Raw genomic sequence first — 18,471 nt, forward strand, 5'->3', positions numbered from 1 at the left:
TTGCTGTTCTTCTTCTTCTTCTTGTTGCTGTTCTTCTTGTTGCTGTTCTTGTTCTTCTTGTTGCTCTTGTTCTTCTTGCTGTTCTTCTTCTTCTTGCTGTTCTTGTTCTTCTTCTTGTTGCTCTTGTTCTTCTTCTTGCTGTTCTTCTTCTTCTTGCTGTTCTTGTTCTTCTTCTTGTTGCTCTTGTTCTTCTTCTTGCTGTTCTTCTTCTTGTTGCTCTTCTTCTTCTTGCTGTTCTTCTTCTTCGTGCTGTTCTTCTTCTTGTTGCTCTTGTTCTTCTTCTTGCTGTTCTTGTTCTTCTTGTTGCTCTTCTTGTTCTTCTTTTTCCTCTTCCCATGAGAAGATCTAAAAACCATCTCAGTGTAGTTTTCCATCTCCTCTCTCAGCTTCTTCCTGCTCTAGTAACAACAGGTCGTTGACAGCGATTCAGAAGAGAGGAGGAGGAGAACTGTTTTGTGAGTTGCTTTGTGTGACTATTTTGTTGTGACATCACAAAGTCACAGGAAGTACCTTTAAACTGTAGATTTCATAGCGGCTGTCTCTTCTCTTTTCACCTGGAGGTTGAGTTTACGTTTCATTTTCTAACTTCTTCCTCCTCGCTGCATGAAACATTGAAATCTGTTTTGTTTCTCCGTCGTTCTGAAACGTTCCTCCTTTTCCACTCAACTCATCCCAGTGACTGAGTGTCAGTCTGAGCTCAGATACCGGTCCTGTCTGTGTTTGTGGACGTTGTTCGTTCAAAGTGCTTCAGAAGATGACGAATATTATGATTTTATTTCAAAGCCATAATGATATTAACAGAAAGCTTCGATTCATACGGCTCACACACACACACACACACACACACACACACTACAAACAGGACATGAAACGCATCATTCAGCTGCAGCCCAGAGGTTAATGTCGCTGGTTAAATACCTAATTTAACTTTTACGCTGGCAGTGGAAATGGCCCTATAACATATCCGCTAATTATTATTAGCCTCTCTAAGCCGCCAGCAAATGTCAGCCCCATCTCTCCTTCCAAGTCTTCTGAAGGTGAACCCAAAGTTTTTCTTTTTTTTTTCCTCCCCCTGTGCCTCCTGTTCTCAGCCTGTTGTCCTTTCCATTGTCGGCGGCTCAATCTGAGCAGGAAACGGAGCTGAAGGCTTAGACGTGAAAGCTTTTGCATTATTTATGTGTGGTATTTAGACCCTGACAGAGGAGCAGAGACAGGTTGGTAGCAGCAGAGTTGGGATGTTGGAGGGTGGTTTAGGCGGGGTGGAGGGGTGGATGGGGGTGGGGGTGGGGGGCTTTTAGGTGTGAGCTGTGTTAATTAAATCTCCTCATGGCGCCGGTTACAAAGCTTAAATGCTGCATTTAATGTGAAGGTTTGGTTTTACACAGTAGCTGAAGAGAAGGAAGTGTGTGTGTGTGTGTGTGTGTGTGTGTTCAGAGCTCAACAGGTCGAGGTTGAGAGGAGAAAGTGGACGACTGATATCAGATTTAAAGCAACACCATGTAGTTTTTCCATCTTAAATTAATGTTTCTAAACTCATTTAAGTGGTAGAATAACAGTTCAGGTAGGAACACAGCTCTATCGAGGTCCTGGTACACCGCAGCCCCTCCAGAGCTCCAGGGACACACAAAACCCTCTTTGCTTGGCACCGGCAGGGTTCATACTCATTTTAGTCAACACATTTCCATGACTTGGCAGCAAGTTTCCACGAGTATACATGACCTCTAAACCGTCAATGTATGCATGAAATATAGGAATAAAAAAAATCATCATCGTGACAGCTGTACTTTCAGATACTGTCCCAACCCCTCTACTAAATATAAAAGGAGGCGCCCACATGCTTGAGCTTTACACTGCTGACTTGTATCATCAGAACCGACATGTCCTGTGATTTTCAGCCTTGTATCCATTATATGTAGCCTACTCTTTACAGCGAGGGGTGGGACAAAGCCTGACAGCTGAGAATATTATTGTCAGATGTTGTCCTCAGATATTTTTATTGTGAGAAAAAAAATCCATGACTTTTCCAAAACCTTTGTGGTGTTTTTAAGTTTCTAAGCAAATTCCATTACTTTTCCAGGTTTTTTTCCAAACGGATGAACCCTGACCGGTATCGGCAACAACAGCAACAGCAACGGCAACAACAATGGCAACTGCACCGGCTCCATCAACAATTTCATGCAGGCTACTGACTGTGCTTCTCTGGGGAAACAGCATACAGTCCTATTTACAACACAGGTCGCAGACAGTTGCACTTCTCAACCAGAGTAGCTACTGAATCTTACATTGTGTTGATTTAAAGCAGAAGTAAGTGATATATTTGTGTTAATATAAGTCTTAAATAGTTATATCTTCCGACAGCAATCACTTACATAGAGTGTTTGGACTGAAACACGGGTCTCTCAGTCCCTCTGCTCTGCTCTGAGCCGAAGAGAAAACATTTATCGTATCCTACAGTTTTTATCCAATGAGGAGAGAGAACGGCATGCAGGGCTGTGTGTGCAGCCAAGGAACGCCGTGAATGTGGCGACGTAGGGACGAGGACTGTTATGGTGCGTTCAAGGAAACTCGTATTTTTCCGACCGTGAAGTCGTACCAGTTCGATCTGGTACGAGTTCACCGATCGGAAGTTACGAGTGGCCGTTATAGTGACTTTCACCGGTAAAACAGGTCGGAGAAACACGAGTGGGTTGCCTGGAACGCTACAAAGTCGTAAATTGTGACTCGAAGCTGTAATTTACGATTTCAAAAGCCTGCCTGGAACGCAGCATTAGCGAAAACGACCGGACCACTTACTTCTGCTTTAAAGAAAGCCAGCCAGAGTAAGAAAGGTCAGAATAGTATATAGTATAAGATCATGGATCCCACACTGGTGAAATTCACTCGTTGCTGCAGCAGCAGAGGAAATAATGTAGAAGGAAAGACAAAACGAGTACGAAAAACTGTAGAAAGTAGAAAAACACAAAATAAAACCATAACTAATGAGGCATAACATAACAGGTCTGTGTCAGCCAATCAGAGGAGAGGAGGCTCTGAGCTTTAAAGCAGAAGTAAGCGATCCGGGCGTTTTGGCTAACTTCTTGTCAGCCGATGGAGTTAGCAGTCCCCGCCCTCGTCCCTACGTCACCACATTCACGCGCATCCCTTGGCTGCACACACAGAGAGGACCGCCCCTTTATGCCGTTCTCTCTCCTCATTGGATAAAGGTTGTAGGATACAAGGAAAGTTTTCTCCTCGGCTTACAGCAGAGCAGAGTGACTGACAGACCCGTGTTTCAGACCAAACACTCTATGTAAGTGATTGCCGTCGGATGATATAACTATTTAAGACTTATATTAACACAAATATTCCGCTTACTTCTGCTTTAAGGAAAGCCAGAGTAAGAAAGGTCAGAAGTATAAGATCACGGATCCCACACTGGGGAAATTCACTTGTTGCAGCAGCAGCAGAGGAAATAAGGTAGAAGGAAAGACAAAACGAGTATGAAAAACTGTAGAAAGTAGAAAAACACAAAATCAAAGCATAACTAAGCGGAATTAGTCCAGACTTTCTTACCGAGTTGGTCCCCAGGACCTGCAGGTCCGGCTCTCTGGATTCCAGCAGCTTGGCCACCATGTGCAGGAAACTCTCCACGAAGGGTTTGATGCTCTGGGAGTGACAGGCCATCAGCAGCTGGTCCAGAGCCTCCATGGCGATCACCACGTACCTGGGGACAGAGTTTGAAACAGAAACCTCAGATCTCTCTTTCTTTAACCAGAGATTTTTCTGTGTTTCGTGGTGAAACCGACTCTCTGAAGTCGCATTAATTAGCTGCTGCTGCTGATTAAATTTGCCAATGATTGATTTTCCTGAGCTGCTCATCTGTAACAGCTTTCGGCGTGTCACTGCACACAGCGTTCAGCTGCTAACGAGCACAGCCACTTCATTAACACCGGTCTTAATGTAGAGATGAGACATCCCCTGAGTGTCTGCACAAACACTGACATTCCTCCAAGACGTTCAGGTGCTGCTTTTATTTTGAAAAATACATTTGGATAGTCCAACATCTGTGACATCAAACAAATCTCTTGTCGGAAGCAGGAACACATGAAATAAGACGGACAATAAGCAAACAACCGCACACTGTGACGACTCTACTGTGATTTATTTGTGGCGTAGCGTCGTTAGGGTTTAATTGCTTCTGGTCACATGATTCATCATGGTCCCATTTTGACATGCCAGCATTCAAAACATTGACACTGTAAGATTTCCAATAATAACCATTGTACAGCATATCTTTATTGCAGCCTCATGGTCCATTAAAAAGAAAAGAAAAGTACAATAGAAAACAGAGAGACACATAATATGTGTCTCTCTGTTTTCTATTCTTTTTAATGGACCAAAAAAAAATAACACAATAAAATAGAACATATTATGTTCTATTTTATTGTTATTTTTTGCTGTATCATTTTATCCTGTTTGTTTTCCATGTAAAGCGACTTTGAGTACCTTGAAAAGCACTATTCAAATAAATTATTATTATTATGTTATTAGATTATTAAAATTATAATACAACAGTACAGTAATGTACTGGATCGTATTTTATTCAATATTGTATGGTTGTATGATTACTTCTAGCCTATCTATTATTCATATGAAGGTATGTGATTCAGAAATGATGTGATTTTAAACTTTATTGCTGCAGTTAGATACATTTGTACAACTATGAATACTGTGCTCACCCTGAGGTTTCTCCAATTTTTCCCTGTTCAAAGGGTTTTCCATGGAGTTTTTCCTCAGTCGATGTGAGGGTCTAAGGTCAGAGGATGTTGTTGTGATGCCATGTAAAGCCCTTTGAGACAAACTGTTTGTAAAAACGGGCTATACAAATAAAATTGCCTTGCCTTGTACAATGGTTATTAAAGCAGAAGTAAGTGATATATTTGTGTTAATATAAGTCTTAAATAGTTATATCTTCCGACAGCAATCACTTACATAGAGTGTTTGGTCTGAAACACGGGTCTCTCAGTCCCTCTGCTCTGAGCCGAAGAGAAAACATTTATCGTATCCTACAGTTTTTATCCAATGAGGAGAGAGAACGGCATGCAGGGCTGTGTGTGAAGCCAAGGGATGCGCCTGAATGTGGTGACGTAGGGACGAGGACTGTTATGGAGTTCACCGGTCAGAAGTTACGAGTGGCCGTTATAGTGACTTTCACCGGTAAAACAGGTCGGAAAAACACGAGTGGGTCACCTGGAACGCTACAAAGTCGTAAGTTGTGACTTGAAGCTGTAATTTACGATTTCAAAAGCCTGCCTGGAACGCAGCATTAGCCAAAACGACCGGACCACTTACTTCTGCTTTAATGGAAATCTTGTCAATAATGTCACCGTTTTGAATGCCGTCATGTAAAACTGGGATTATGATGGATCATTTGACCAGAAACTATTTAAATACACCCAGGAATACCAGAGACGAACCTGACGATGCTACACACGAAACGCATTGTTCGCTCACATTTGTGCAGTTGTTGCTTCTTTTTCATCTGTGTTGACTTGTGGTGTCGCTGACTGTGACTCACCCGTAGCGGTGTCGCACCACATCCCTGCTCAGCCTCTCGGCCAGGTACGCTCCGATCCGGTCCAGCTTCTCTGGAGCCGACACAGCGTAGAAGGTCAGCTTCTCCATGTCCGACTTGCTGAGGCCATCCTGCAGATTACACACATTAAAAACATAAAACAGTCATTCACTTCAACTGTGGAAACATTCTGTCAACAGAGACTGAATATGTTTTTAGACGAAGCCCAAGACGACCTCAACTAAACTTTCTGCTGCTCAGATGCTTTATTTGTTTGATTTGTCTGGTAAAAACACAGAGGTTTTTATTTTGCAGATTTTTAAACCTTTGTCCTCAGACTGAACCCTCAGCATCGTTCTGTCCAACACACATGAACGCACCGCTGCCAGGTGTCGTACGAAACGGGGGGGAAGGGGGAGTTAATCCAAAACGTCTGTCCGTCCCCTGAGTGTTTCTCTGCGGGTGATAATTAATTTGACGAGGTCTCGAACCAGTCGAGCTTTTCCATTTCCACTTCCCCCCACAGAGACGGGACGAGACGGCACAAAAAAAAAAAAAAAACCCCACTACGGCAGCATTTAAGGGACAAACCCAGCTTAGTGTTTTTAATTAACGGGGGGTCAAGGAATCAAACGTGTGATAATAACTTGCTGTGGCCCAGTTACCAAAGTCATGGCACTTTTTTTAATAACCTGATTCATCAAAGGCTCGTCCAATTATTTCTATACATTTGGGGGAGGGGAGGGGAGGGGGCTCTGTGGTGGGGGTGTCACTGAGTCTCTGTGGCGATCTCCACACTGTGTGAACGAAGACACTGAGATGAAGCGTTGATCAAAAATAAAACATCAAGACCATGAAAAGTGTGAAACTGAGCTCAGACTCTGACGTGACGACTGCTGCTGTGAAATGCTGCAGAAATGATGAATTATAGCGACTGCTTGACCTTTGACCTGCCTGGATTCCACTGAGGTTTTTCTCTCAGACTCATTAGTGCAAATGAATGCAAATTAAAATTCAATTAAAATTGAAACTCATGGTCACCAGAGGACGATCCAGACGAGTTCTTCAGCCCTTTAGAGACCATTTTAAGAATTAATGTGAGTAAAAGTTTATTATTATCATCATCAATATTATTATCATGACTACTGTTCTTGCTATTAATAATAATAAAAACAACAAGTTGATCTAGACTGTGACATTTTCTGCAGCTTGTTAAGTCCCATAAATCATCCGTACGTCTGTTGATGATCAGGATCTTGGCAACAACGAGGGCATCGACAGTCTGAGCATTTAAAATGTGGAAAAAAGACGAATTAACAATGAAATGTGGGATATTAGTTTCAGCTTTATCAGATGTAGCTTTAAAATGAGAGTTAAGAAAGTTCATATATCAGGTCAGGTTAAGAAAACTGACACTGATGCTGATATTCATGGTCTGCAGTGAACGATCCACATGTTTGTTGTGATTTCATCCAACATCAAAGAACAAACTGTCAGAATCGGATATAAGATATTAACAATGATCAAACTCCTGCTCCCCACAGGATGAACCTCTCCTGTTTGTTTTATCCCATCCAGTCTGGATGTCACGAACACTGCAGCCTCAGTGGTTCTCTGCCTTTTTGGACCACTGGACCCCCCTGTATATATTTTTAGCAACCCTGAACAGCCCCCTTTACCCCTTATCATTACACAGACATGATGTGTGGGGCAAAAAAGTCCCAAACCAATTTGACAGAAATAAAAATAGCCTTTTTAATTTCATCATTGCATATTTATTAACAGTTCTGAAGGCCAAATGTAAGATTTCAAAAGCTGAACATTGCACAGTTTTACACTATCCTCCTTTGCAATATTTCACAATAAAAGCACAATTAAGCTCATGATTTGAAAAGAACACAGGAAGTGTTGAGTTTGTGGTAACGGCATACTGCAGTAAATTTGTGTCATAGTGAATCAAAACCTTCAAAATGTGGCTTTTTACCAATATACGACCAATTTCCCATTCAAACAAATGGGATTAGGGAAAATGCCAATTATCTTAGCTCTTGCAGTTTAAGGCAATAACGATGGCTCTGGTCACTATTTTAGTAAAATGATAAATGTCTGTGGAGGTCAGTACCCCTTGTAATTACACCAAGTACCACTACGGGTCCGAGTACTGCTGGTTGAGAAACACCAGAGGGTCTTTTCATTTAAACACAGTGGATGGATTTAAATTCCACATTGTCTAAAACACTTGAAAAAGCGTTGGCAGCTAATCTGAGAGATAAAGTCACGTTACAGAAAACTTCATCTAGTTCCTCAAAAACACCTTTCATCCACCTGAAGTGTGTGTTACTTACTTTAGGGTCCTCGGGGAAGATGTTGTCCACCAGGCGTTTGTACCTCGGCCTCAGCGGCCCACAGCAGCCGCACACTCCTGCAACACACAACAGAGACCGGGAGGAGCGTTAGCGACGTTTAGCCTCCTGACATTCTGCAATTAGCGGCTGTCAGGTCTGAAAATCCTCCAGGAGGAAACTCAACAACAGAGGAAAAACACACGTGAAGCTCAGAGATGAGAAAATTGGATCTCAGGTCCAGGTTCAAGGTTTCCTGGCAGGCAATTTGTTAGGTTTTTATTGAGTTCTTTCCCATTTTCTACCTGTTTTTGTCCTCTGAAATCTTTCTATTGTAGCTTTTTTGTGGTGAAATTCATCCTGCATTTCTTTTCTTAGGCGCCGGGAACATGATGTACATTTAGCAGCAGTAAAAACTCAGACTCAAAGTTCCCCCCGTGTGTGCACAGATTAGCTGAACGTTCCTCCCGGATCAATGTGCCGTGACTGTCGGAGCCGTGTGTCGTTCGGTGAAATGTCAGCGTTTTTGTGTCTGGAAGAGCAACAGACCGCGACTGAAAGGTCACGGCAGCATTCAGCTCCTCAGACAGACGATCAATGACCAGAGCTGTTTAGCATCAGGGACCAAACTTCACCCAGACGTCTCAACACAAACACAACAGGCGCCATTCTGCTGTATTTATGCTTTAAAGGAAATGTATATTCGAGCTAAAGTTCATAAATTTGAACAACGGCCTCAGAAATGTATCTAAATATTAATTAAAGCTCCACATTTTCTTCTCTTCCTGTGTTTTATTTTTGAGGGTTTATCCATGAAAAGATCTCAGCTTCTCTCTGGAGCTCTAGTAACAACAGGTCGGTGTCAGCCAATCAGAAGAGAGGAGGAGGCTCTGAGCGTCTCTTCTGATTGGCTGACTGTTTTCTGAAATGATTCAATCAAAAAAACAGAGCAGATTTCAGAATAAAACACTCAGAGAAACTAAATCCTGCAAAGTTGTTGGATGGTGAGTCCAGGTGGTGAGGGGGCGGGGCTTAGTTGTGACATCACAAAGTGACAGGAAGTCCTGACGGCTGGTTTTAAGGCTCAGTTTCTGAATACAGGCTGTGTGCATTTCTCTGTGGACTGAGGCTTTGATACTTTCACAGTATTAATATAGAACCTAGAGCTGCTTTATAATCACACTACACATGGACATCTACCTTTATACTGTATGGAGCTTTAACACAAACATCTACCTTTATACTGTATGGAGCTTTAATACAAACATCTACCTTTATACTGTATGGAGCTTTAACACAAACATCTACCTTTATACTGTATGGAGCTTTAATACAAACATCTACCTTTATACTGTATGGAGCTTTAACACAAACATTGATCTACCTTTAAACTACATCAATTAGTCAAAGTAAGAAGTTTTCTTTCATTCTGTCCATCTGGTTTTTGTACATTTTGCAGAAACCTGTTGAACTTTTTGAGGTTTTAACCATAAACTCCTGTACAGATCATAAACATGTGGGATCCACTCAGTTTAAACTCTGTCCATCCATGCAGTTTAAAAACTACTCAAACATGTCGAGTCGGCGTCTTCCCTTTGCACGGATGCAACGTGAACTCCATTTATCATCGCTGCCTGTAAGAGTCACCTTTACCTGCTCAGACTTAAAACAAATTAACTTTGGCGAGGTGGTGGGGGTTTATTTCCCAGGAGCCCCCCTCCCTCCCTGTTCAGACGGTGTAACAGCTCCCAGAGCAGCCTTCACCTGTCGGAGGAAGGAAGGAAGGAACCTCTCAGGCTCAGTCAGGTCACCTTAACACCTCCAGAGTTTATTCCTCGCCTGACGCGGAGTTTAACAGTGTGGAGATTAATCAACTTCACTGAAGGCTCGTATCAACGGCTTGTCACCAAGGAAACCTTTCCAGAGCCGCCGCCGTGGCTTTAGAGCCGTTCATTATGGATTCGGCAATTACCAGCCACATGAGGGTTAGGGACAGTGGTGGTGGTGGGGAAGGTGGGGAAGGGAAGGTGGGTGGTGGTGGGGGGCTGCAGCAGAGTACTAATGTGACCACGCTGGGTTTAATGGAATTCAGCTGTGAATGTGGAGAAGGCGGAGGGAGGAACGTTTTACAGGAAGTGACTGAAACACGAGGAGGCAACAACAACAAAGAGGCGGCGGCGGCGGCCGGGATCAGCTGACGAAGCGCACGGTGTCGGTTTACAGGGAAACAACAACACGACACTGAGACGGTGAAACCAGACGAGGACGAGCCAACGTCACAGGAGAGGACAGCTGGGGGGGGAGATCTCTGTCCATATAGGGATTTTTTTTTTTTAAAGCAAAATAGTCAGTGTACATGTGTCCCACCGAATGGAAAGTGCAAAGGAGAATTCCGAGAAAAAATATAGAAAATCCGCACACCATAAAAAGCTGCCTTAAACAGAGATTTTATTGGCAAAGTGACGTTTCGAGCACACCGCTCTTTTTCAAACTGCTGTGTTACAATGCAGACAGAGAACTCCATTATTGAATTTTTCCTTAGGAGAATGCTGTAAACTTTTGTTTGCATTGATAACATTTTGCAATAATATTTATAATGTTTGGTGTTAATGACTGTGAAAAAATGTATATATATATTTTTTACGTGTGAAAGTCACACACCTGTTGTAAATTGGGTGATTGTTCACCTGGGCGGGGTCACCTACAATTATGATTTTTAAAGAGCAGTTCTCTGTCTGCATTGTAACACAGCAGTTTGAAAAAGAGAGGTGTGCTCGAAACGTCACTTTGCCAATAAAATCTCTGTTTAAGGGAGCTTTTTATGTATTTTCTACATTTTTATCTAGCACCCATCCCAAATGTGCGTGTCTTCTCCATAGTCTGTCTAAAGGAGAATTCTAAAGAATACAGGCAAACCGGAGTTACACCATGGCTAGACGGCGCTAGCGCTAGCGACAACGCTAACGCTAACCCATGGGGGCAATTTTTTCAACCACAACAAACAAAAACATGATGATTTCTTTACAAAAATAAACGGTCTGAGATATTTTGGACATTACCACTGCACTGCTCCACCGTTTATTTTTGTAAAGAAATCATCACAACAAGGAAAAAGTGTTAGTTTCTGTGGCGGGGAGAGCAGCCGCTCTGTGATCAGATAGTAATGTCTTTCCAGGATGTTTCAGAGTTGGGCTATCTGAGGTGAGTGACTACATGCAAAAACACAAAGTTTATACTGTTTATACACTACACTATATGAGTTCAGTGGTGTCTCTAAGGATTCCAGTCATGTTCCATAGATATTTGATTGTTTTTTGAGTGTTTGTTGTGGTTGAAAGAATTGCCCCTATGGGTTAGCATTGTCGCTATCGCTAGCGCCGTCTAGCCATGGTGTAACTCTGGTTTGACTGCATCAATTTTAGTCGCGTTTTTTGCTCCTCACCAACACTGGGTGACCATCAGGACAACAATTTGGGAGTCAAAAATGAATGGAATTCTCCTTTAATTCACCCCTTTATTTTGGCATTCCCGTATTTGTTACAGTAGTAAAAGGTATTTCAATCATTTACCACCTTTAATCTTGACACATTTTATTTTGCTGATAACCAGTTGTGGTGGTTATTAACATGTTTATTCTGACAGAACTAATGCTTAAAATGACAATTTGTGATTTAGGATGCTAGGCTATGCGAGGCTAACAGTTAGCCTGCCTGTCTGCAGAGGCATCATGAACACAACATAGCTTGTCATTAATACAACGTACAAACCCCAATTTGATTCAGAGAGTAAGGCCGATCAGTGGTGAGACCAGGACTTCCCTGGCTCCAGCCACTCGCAAATCAGCTAACTTAAAGGGACAATTAGGAGTTTTGAAAAGCGAAGTGTTTTCACTACATTTCCCATGAGCCTCCGTGCGCACGGTGAAATTCTTGGACCGGCACAAGACGGACAAAAGCGAAAACATTTGCCAAGAATGTTTTCATTGACCAAGAATGAAAGTCGGAGGTTCGAATACGATCAGATACCGTCGTAGTTACGATGTCAACTAGCGATCCGACGGCGTTATTCCCATCACCCGCTGGGCAGCATCTAGGAAACCGAAAGTAGGAAAAGCTGGGCGAGTCGACCACTAAATAATAATAACAAAATAACTATAAAGACAAAACAATATATTTATTGTAAATGGACCCATTAACAAGTGGGTAACGTAGATTAATATGAGACTCTTATAACCAAAAGCAAACTCCTTGGGGTCTCTTTAAAGCTTCAGTTGGTAACAATTATTCAGTCATATTTGCTGGAATTGTCACTATATTCTGATGGTCAGACATTAAATGAGTAATTTAGGACAAAATCCAACTCCTCTGGCTCCACCTACAGCCTGTAATCGTATTTGCCAAAATCCACCGCGCCCGACGATTCTCCACCAGTCAGGTAGAGGGAGCAGGAGGAGCAGCCAATCGCCGCTCCTACACGTCGTGCTATGGATACGGTACATCTTTTTTTTTTTTTTTTTTTTCTCTGTGGGTGCGTTCATGGCTACTTTGTGTGTGTCTGTGTGTGTGTGGGGCGCTTGGCAGAGGTTCATAAAGGGACCTGACGGAGTATTGTCTTGAAATTTCCGACCAAGTCGCGGAGTTTACTTTCACTTTCGTCAACTTACCAACTGGAGCTTTAAGACAACAATTCATTGCTAACCCAATGATATGTGTCTATCACCTCTTTTGGACTATGTTTCTTTCTCATTTTATATGATGAAAACCAACTATTTAAAATAGTTTGTTGTCCTTGTGGCTCTTTTTATTATGTTTCTGAGCAGAATATGGCCTCGACCAATTATAACTGTTCATATTGGCCCCACAAATTAACCACTGGTGTCAATGCTGCTCATTAACTCTCAGCTCAGTGAGAATCAACCATTCATCATCAGCAGCTCCTGTTTTCCTTGTTGCTCTTGTGCGTCTGCTCCTTCTACATGATGATGATGATGATGATGATGTTGTTGAGGCCATTTGTCTTCAAACAAAGTTAAAATCCAATCTCAGGCTCCAAAGGCCACTGATGCATCATGGGAACGTGGTTTCTACACATCGTCCAAACAAGAGACGTAGGCTACTAGAGATTAATTTCTCTAAACAAACACACAAAGTAAACAGAGCAACAAAGGGATCGTGTTTCCACCCAGGTGCATGCTGGTCCTAAACCTGTCCTCCGACTGAAATAACCTCCAGCACTGATAGTGATACGCATGTAAACACGTTTAGTTTGAGGCACAGGAGCCTCGTTCCAGACAACAACGCCACCGTCCTTCATTATTTCGTCTTAAAGGGATAGTTCACCCAAAATTCAAATTTCACTCATTATCTACTCCCCCTCATGTCGAATAAGAGCTGTGAGAATTTTCAGAGTCCTCCGTTCCTTCTCTGAGTTACGGGGGGGGGGGTCCACGTAGCAGTATTTGTCAATATAATGGTTGTCAATGGATACCAACTTTCTTCGTCCAAAAAGACACACCAAAAAACATCCAAATACCTCCATACTGCTCGTATGTAATGTCCGTCTTGTATTGAAGCCCCGACATGAGAAATTGTTCCACCGGTCCGGAGCAGTGAACCGAGACACTGGGAGCTTCCGCTACAAACAAGCTTAAAATATAGACTTATTTAATTTTTTTCAGAACAATTTCTCATGTTGAGGCTTCAATACAAGACGGACATTACAGACGAGCAGCATGGAGGTATTTGGATGTTTTTTGGTGTGTCTTTTTGGACGAAGACAGTTGGTATCCATTGACAACCATTATATGGACAAATACTGCTGCGCGGACCCCCCCGTAACTCAGAGAAGGCACGGAGGACTCTGAAACTTCTCACAGCTCTTAGTCGACATGAAGGTGAGTAGATAATGAGTGAAATTTGAATTTTGGGTGAACTATCCCTTTAATGTGGGTGGTTTTGTATTTTGGCAGGAAAATAACTGTGGAAAATATGGTGAAACAAGACAAGAACTTTCCAGGTTTGTTGCTAATTGCTCTGTGAAATGATCCAAAACTCTGATATTTATATATAAATAAAAAAGGAAAGTAAAACCTACTGAACAAGTTAAAAAAATAAAATATCTCATTTTGTTTGAGGCCAAATTACAGCAAAACGATTGGAACCTGAACTTATTTACAGCTCAACCTCCACACTGGAGGAGCTGGTGATGTGTGAATGTAAACACACACACACATGCTGAGCACTAGTGGAGTCACAGCATGTGTGTGTATCTGGGAGGACGCGGCTCCTCCTCCGCGGTGCGTTCAGGGACGTTAGACGGATCGGCCCGAGGACAGAGTAGCAGAGAGGGAAGATTTACGACAGCGCTCTGTTTCTATCGTCATCACTCAGCCTCTGATTCGCTCCTCCACAGCCAATCAGGGTGGAGAACAGTCGGACTTTACAGGACTTTAGTGTGTCTGATAAAAGGTGGGTGATGGAATACCACTTCCTGTCCATATGGCACCAAGAAAAATATTAGCTACCATCTGGGAACCAAACGTTACCAAAAGCTGAACAGTGGCCACCAAGAAGGTGGATCGGACTACACGCAGACATAACTCATCAAACTCATCAAATACACAATCCAACAACTCCACAACACTCTGGTGGACAAGTTGTGAGCTGCACATTCACCACGCTATGAGATAATAACACAACGTTACCACACAGAGTTGTTTTAGTGGGAAATTCAGAGACTGCTTGATGAAAACAACTCTGTCTGGTAACGTTGTGTTATTATCTCATAGCGTGGTGAATGTGCAGGTCACAACTTGTCCACCAGAGCGTTGTGGAGTTGTTGGATTGTGTATTTGATGAGTTTGATGAGGGAAACCAAGGAATCCCATAATGAGCCTCCGTAGCGTAGCTCTGAGCAGCTCACGGCTCTGCTCCGCCGTTCTAAAAACAGCTTGCACCGACAATTAAAGGTAACGAACCTACTGCTATGACTATAGGGATTATGGCAATGGGCCAATTTGCCAACATGTTCAACTATCCCTTTCAGACTGAAAATGAGTCTTTAAACTAATGTATAATGAAAATAGCCATTAGCTTGGGCCGTGTTACAGTATCTTTGATTACTATGCTCTGTCTGAAAGCAGAAACCACATGTATCTCAGTTGGCTGCTTTCACTGCCGCTCAGTTTCTTTGTTTGTGCACATGAGGCACCGGTGGCAGAGAGTGAATGACAACAGGCTCCAAATTACATTAAAAGCCATTCTGGCTAAGAGCATCATGGCTCCAACACCGGAGTCGAGGCGATGCATCAATTTGAGCGTCCAGCTATAGATCTGCAGAGACGGCTGCATAATCACAGCACAGAGAGAGAGGGAGGGGGGGAGAGAGGGAGAGAAGGGCCGCCGATGGAGAGATTGCGGTGGTCACGCGTGCTGATAAATTACACCCCAGCACAACAAACTCAGCTGGCTGAGGAGAGGCCATTACACAGGATCAAATCCATCATCCCGCTGCCACCAAACACAAAGGCTGAGAGAAATTAATACAAATGCAGACGCTTACGCAAACGCCTGCTCTGCTGCTGCGCGTGCTGGGAATCCATATACAGCTCTGGAGACCACTTTCACAAATGTTTCTTAAAAGCATCTCTACATGTATGACAGTCATTCTTTTCTTTTCTTTTTTAAACACCAACACAAACACAACTCATTCTACTTAAAGGGATAGTTTACCCAAAATTGAAATTTCACTCATTATCTCCTCCCCCTCATGTGGACTAAGGGCTGGGAGAAGTTTCAGAGTCCTCCATGGCTTCTCTGAGTTACAGGGGGTCTCGGCGTAGCAGTGCATGTCCAATATGACGGTTGCAAATGGATACCAACTGTCTTCGTCACAAAAAGACACACCAAAAAACATCCAAATACCTCCATGCTGCTCGTATGCACTGCTACGCCGAGACCCCCTGTAACTCAGAGAAGCCACGGAGGACTCGATTTTGGGTGAACTATCCCTTTAATGAGACACTGATGAGGTCATCACCTGAACCACGTCTGGTTTTATAGGAAGATTATAAATAAAAACCACTGCTGGGATTAAACATCGACATTATTATCCCACCAAAACTGATTTATAAACTCTTCCTGAGTTAAAATATTCTTGCTGTGTTGTTTAGGAATAAATATGAACATGTTTTCTTTGCATTATTATTATTCAAGGTCTGAAAAGACTTGATATTTTTGTTATTTAGACTAGTTTAGTCATTTTCAGCCAATAAAAAGCTCTAAATGACAATATTTTGGGATAAATGTTGTCGGTAGTTGATAGAATAAAACAAAATGTTTTTAATTTAATTATACTCAAACACATACCTATAAATAGTAAAACCAGAGAAACTGATCATTTTGGGAGTGGTCTCTTAATTGTTTCCAGAGCTGTATACTGTATATTATATATATACGCGTTTATAAAAGCAGGAGATTCACAGATACTGAAGTTTTACAGACGTACAGTTGACATTCATGTAACAGCAGCTCTGTTTTCATATGCGCTCCACATCTGGTGGAGATTCTCATCATGACCACCAGCACCTGACCCGAGTACTAACACAATCTTTACTCTCTATTGATCCCACAGACAAGACCCGGACGACCGACAAACACCGACAACACTGAGCAAACGACTCAGACAAACACCATGAAACCAAGAGGACGGAGCCACAGGAGTATGTGTGTGTGTGTGTGATGGAAACTGAACCTAAACATTTCTTTATGGTCAATGATCAGATGGTGATCAAATGAAAATACATTTTGCATTTTCTGGAGAATTAAAAATGTTGATGGGTTTTTAAATCCTGTTATGAATCTTTCTTTCAATCAGTTAGAAAAATAAAACAGGATCAAGTCCTAAACCCCTTGTAGTGCTGTAATGTAAACATGACGTGACAAAAACCTAAATAAATCACGTCCTACAACAAGATTTCCATCAGTAAATAAAATAACAGAAATCCCATCAAACCGTCGCTGCCTCTGTTTCCAGATTTGTTGATTCCAAGGTTTGGACGGCGTGGACGAGTCCTGACCAGAGATGGACAGAGTACTTGACCCCAGTACTTGAGTAGAGTACAAATACTACTGGTCAAGATTTACTCCGTTACAAGTAAAAGCTCAGTCGACATGTTACTCGAGTACGAGTAAAAAAGTACATGCTTTTAAAGGTACTTCAAGTAAAAGTAAGAAGAGTAAATTTCTTATTTTTCACATCAATGAATTACTATAATTTTTTCTAAATGAATTTAAGGACATTTTAACTCTTCCTTCTGAGAATTAACTCTTTGAAACCACCTGCACTGATGTGCTGCTTTTAGAACCACAATGTTCTATAAAGCTGCAGAAACACCTAGAAAAACAAATTAAATGAATGGGATCATAAGATCATTTTCAGCCTTCCTAGAAATTAACTAAAAATATTTGTCTTGGAATTGTATTCAAGTAAGAGTACCAAAGAAATCTAATACTCAAGTAAAGTACAAATCCTCTGGATATGTACTTAAAGGGATAGTAGCATTTTTTTTTAAAGTGGGGTTGTATGATCTACAAATAGCCCCCAAGTACTTTAATTGCAGTAGAAGACTCTCTGCACTCCTCCCGTTAGCAACGCCAGCCCATAATAGCCCTGCCCAGAGATTTACAACATACATTGTTGTGAATGGACCCAAAGAAACAGCCTATTTTCGTGGCCTAAAAGAGGTTTTACCTGAAAAAAAATACACAGTTCCATTATTCGTCATTTTTTCCAGCCCCTCAAGTGCAGGAAAAACACAGTTTTTATTTGGACCTAACCAACTGCTGATTGGCGGGCGCTAACCCTGGGCGGAGGGATACGTGAGTTGGTTAGGTCCAAATAAAAACTGTGTTTTTCCTGCACTTTGAGGGGCTGGAAAAAATTATATCATAGCGAACAATGGAACTGTGTTTTTTTTTTTTCAGGTAAAACCTCTTTTAGGCGACGAAAATAGGCCGTTTCTTTGGGTCCATTCACAACACTGTATGTTGTAACTCTCTGGGCAGGGCTATTATGGGCTGGCGTTGCTAACGGGAGGAGTGCAGAGAGTCTTCTACTGCAATTAAAGTACTTAGGGGCTATTTGGAGATCATACAACCCCACTTTAAAAAAAATGCTACTATCCCTTTAAGTACAGTACTCAAGTAAATTTACGCCGTTACTGTCCAGCACTGGTCCTGACCTACCGGAGCTCAGCAGACCTGGTCTGGCGGCGGCTCGGCTGTAGTTGAAGGCTCCGTCGGCCTCGGTGCGAGGAACCTGTCTGTACCTCCTCAGCAGTCCCCGTCTCAGCGGGACGCAGAAAGACGGCATGATGATCCAGTCTGATCACGGCTTCAACATGGAGACTCGATGGACTGTTTGACTCACAACAGGAGACCACGGGACCCTGAACGCACCACACCACCTCGCGCCCAGGTGAGACCGACCGTCAGAGGCTCGGCAACAACAACAACTCTGCAGCTTCTTTACAAACATGGACTCTGAGCTGGGACCAATGGGAGGCCGGCTCGGAGC

General features: G+C 42.5%; 1 protein-coding gene across 4 annotated transcripts in view; it reads right to left on the reverse strand.

Annotated features, from left to right (window-relative positions):
• efr3a (EFR3 homolog A (S. cerevisiae)) overlaps positions 1-18,471 on the reverse strand; it is a 139,597-nt gene that overhangs the window by 74,639 nt on the left and 46,487 nt on the right. For all 4 annotated transcript variants that reach the window (XM_085805390.1, XM_085805388.1, XM_085805387.1 and 1 more), the window contains 3 exons: positions 7,900-7,976; positions 5,558-5,685; positions 3,553-3,703 (listed from right to left, as the gene is read on the reverse strand). In XM_085805390.1, the coding sequence (XP_085661516.1) occupies positions 3,553-3,703; positions 5,558-5,685; positions 7,900-7,976 (356 nt within the window). The remainder of the gene's footprint in view (positions 1-3,552; positions 3,704-5,557; positions 5,686-7,899; positions 7,977-18,471) is intronic.

Source organism: Trachurus japonicus, chromosome 17 (genome assembly GCF_045865225.1).
Source record: "Trachurus japonicus isolate A0001 chromosome 17, Traja_1.0".
Lineage (NCBI taxonomy): Eukaryota > Metazoa > Chordata > Actinopteri > Carangiformes > Carangidae > Trachurus > Trachurus japonicus.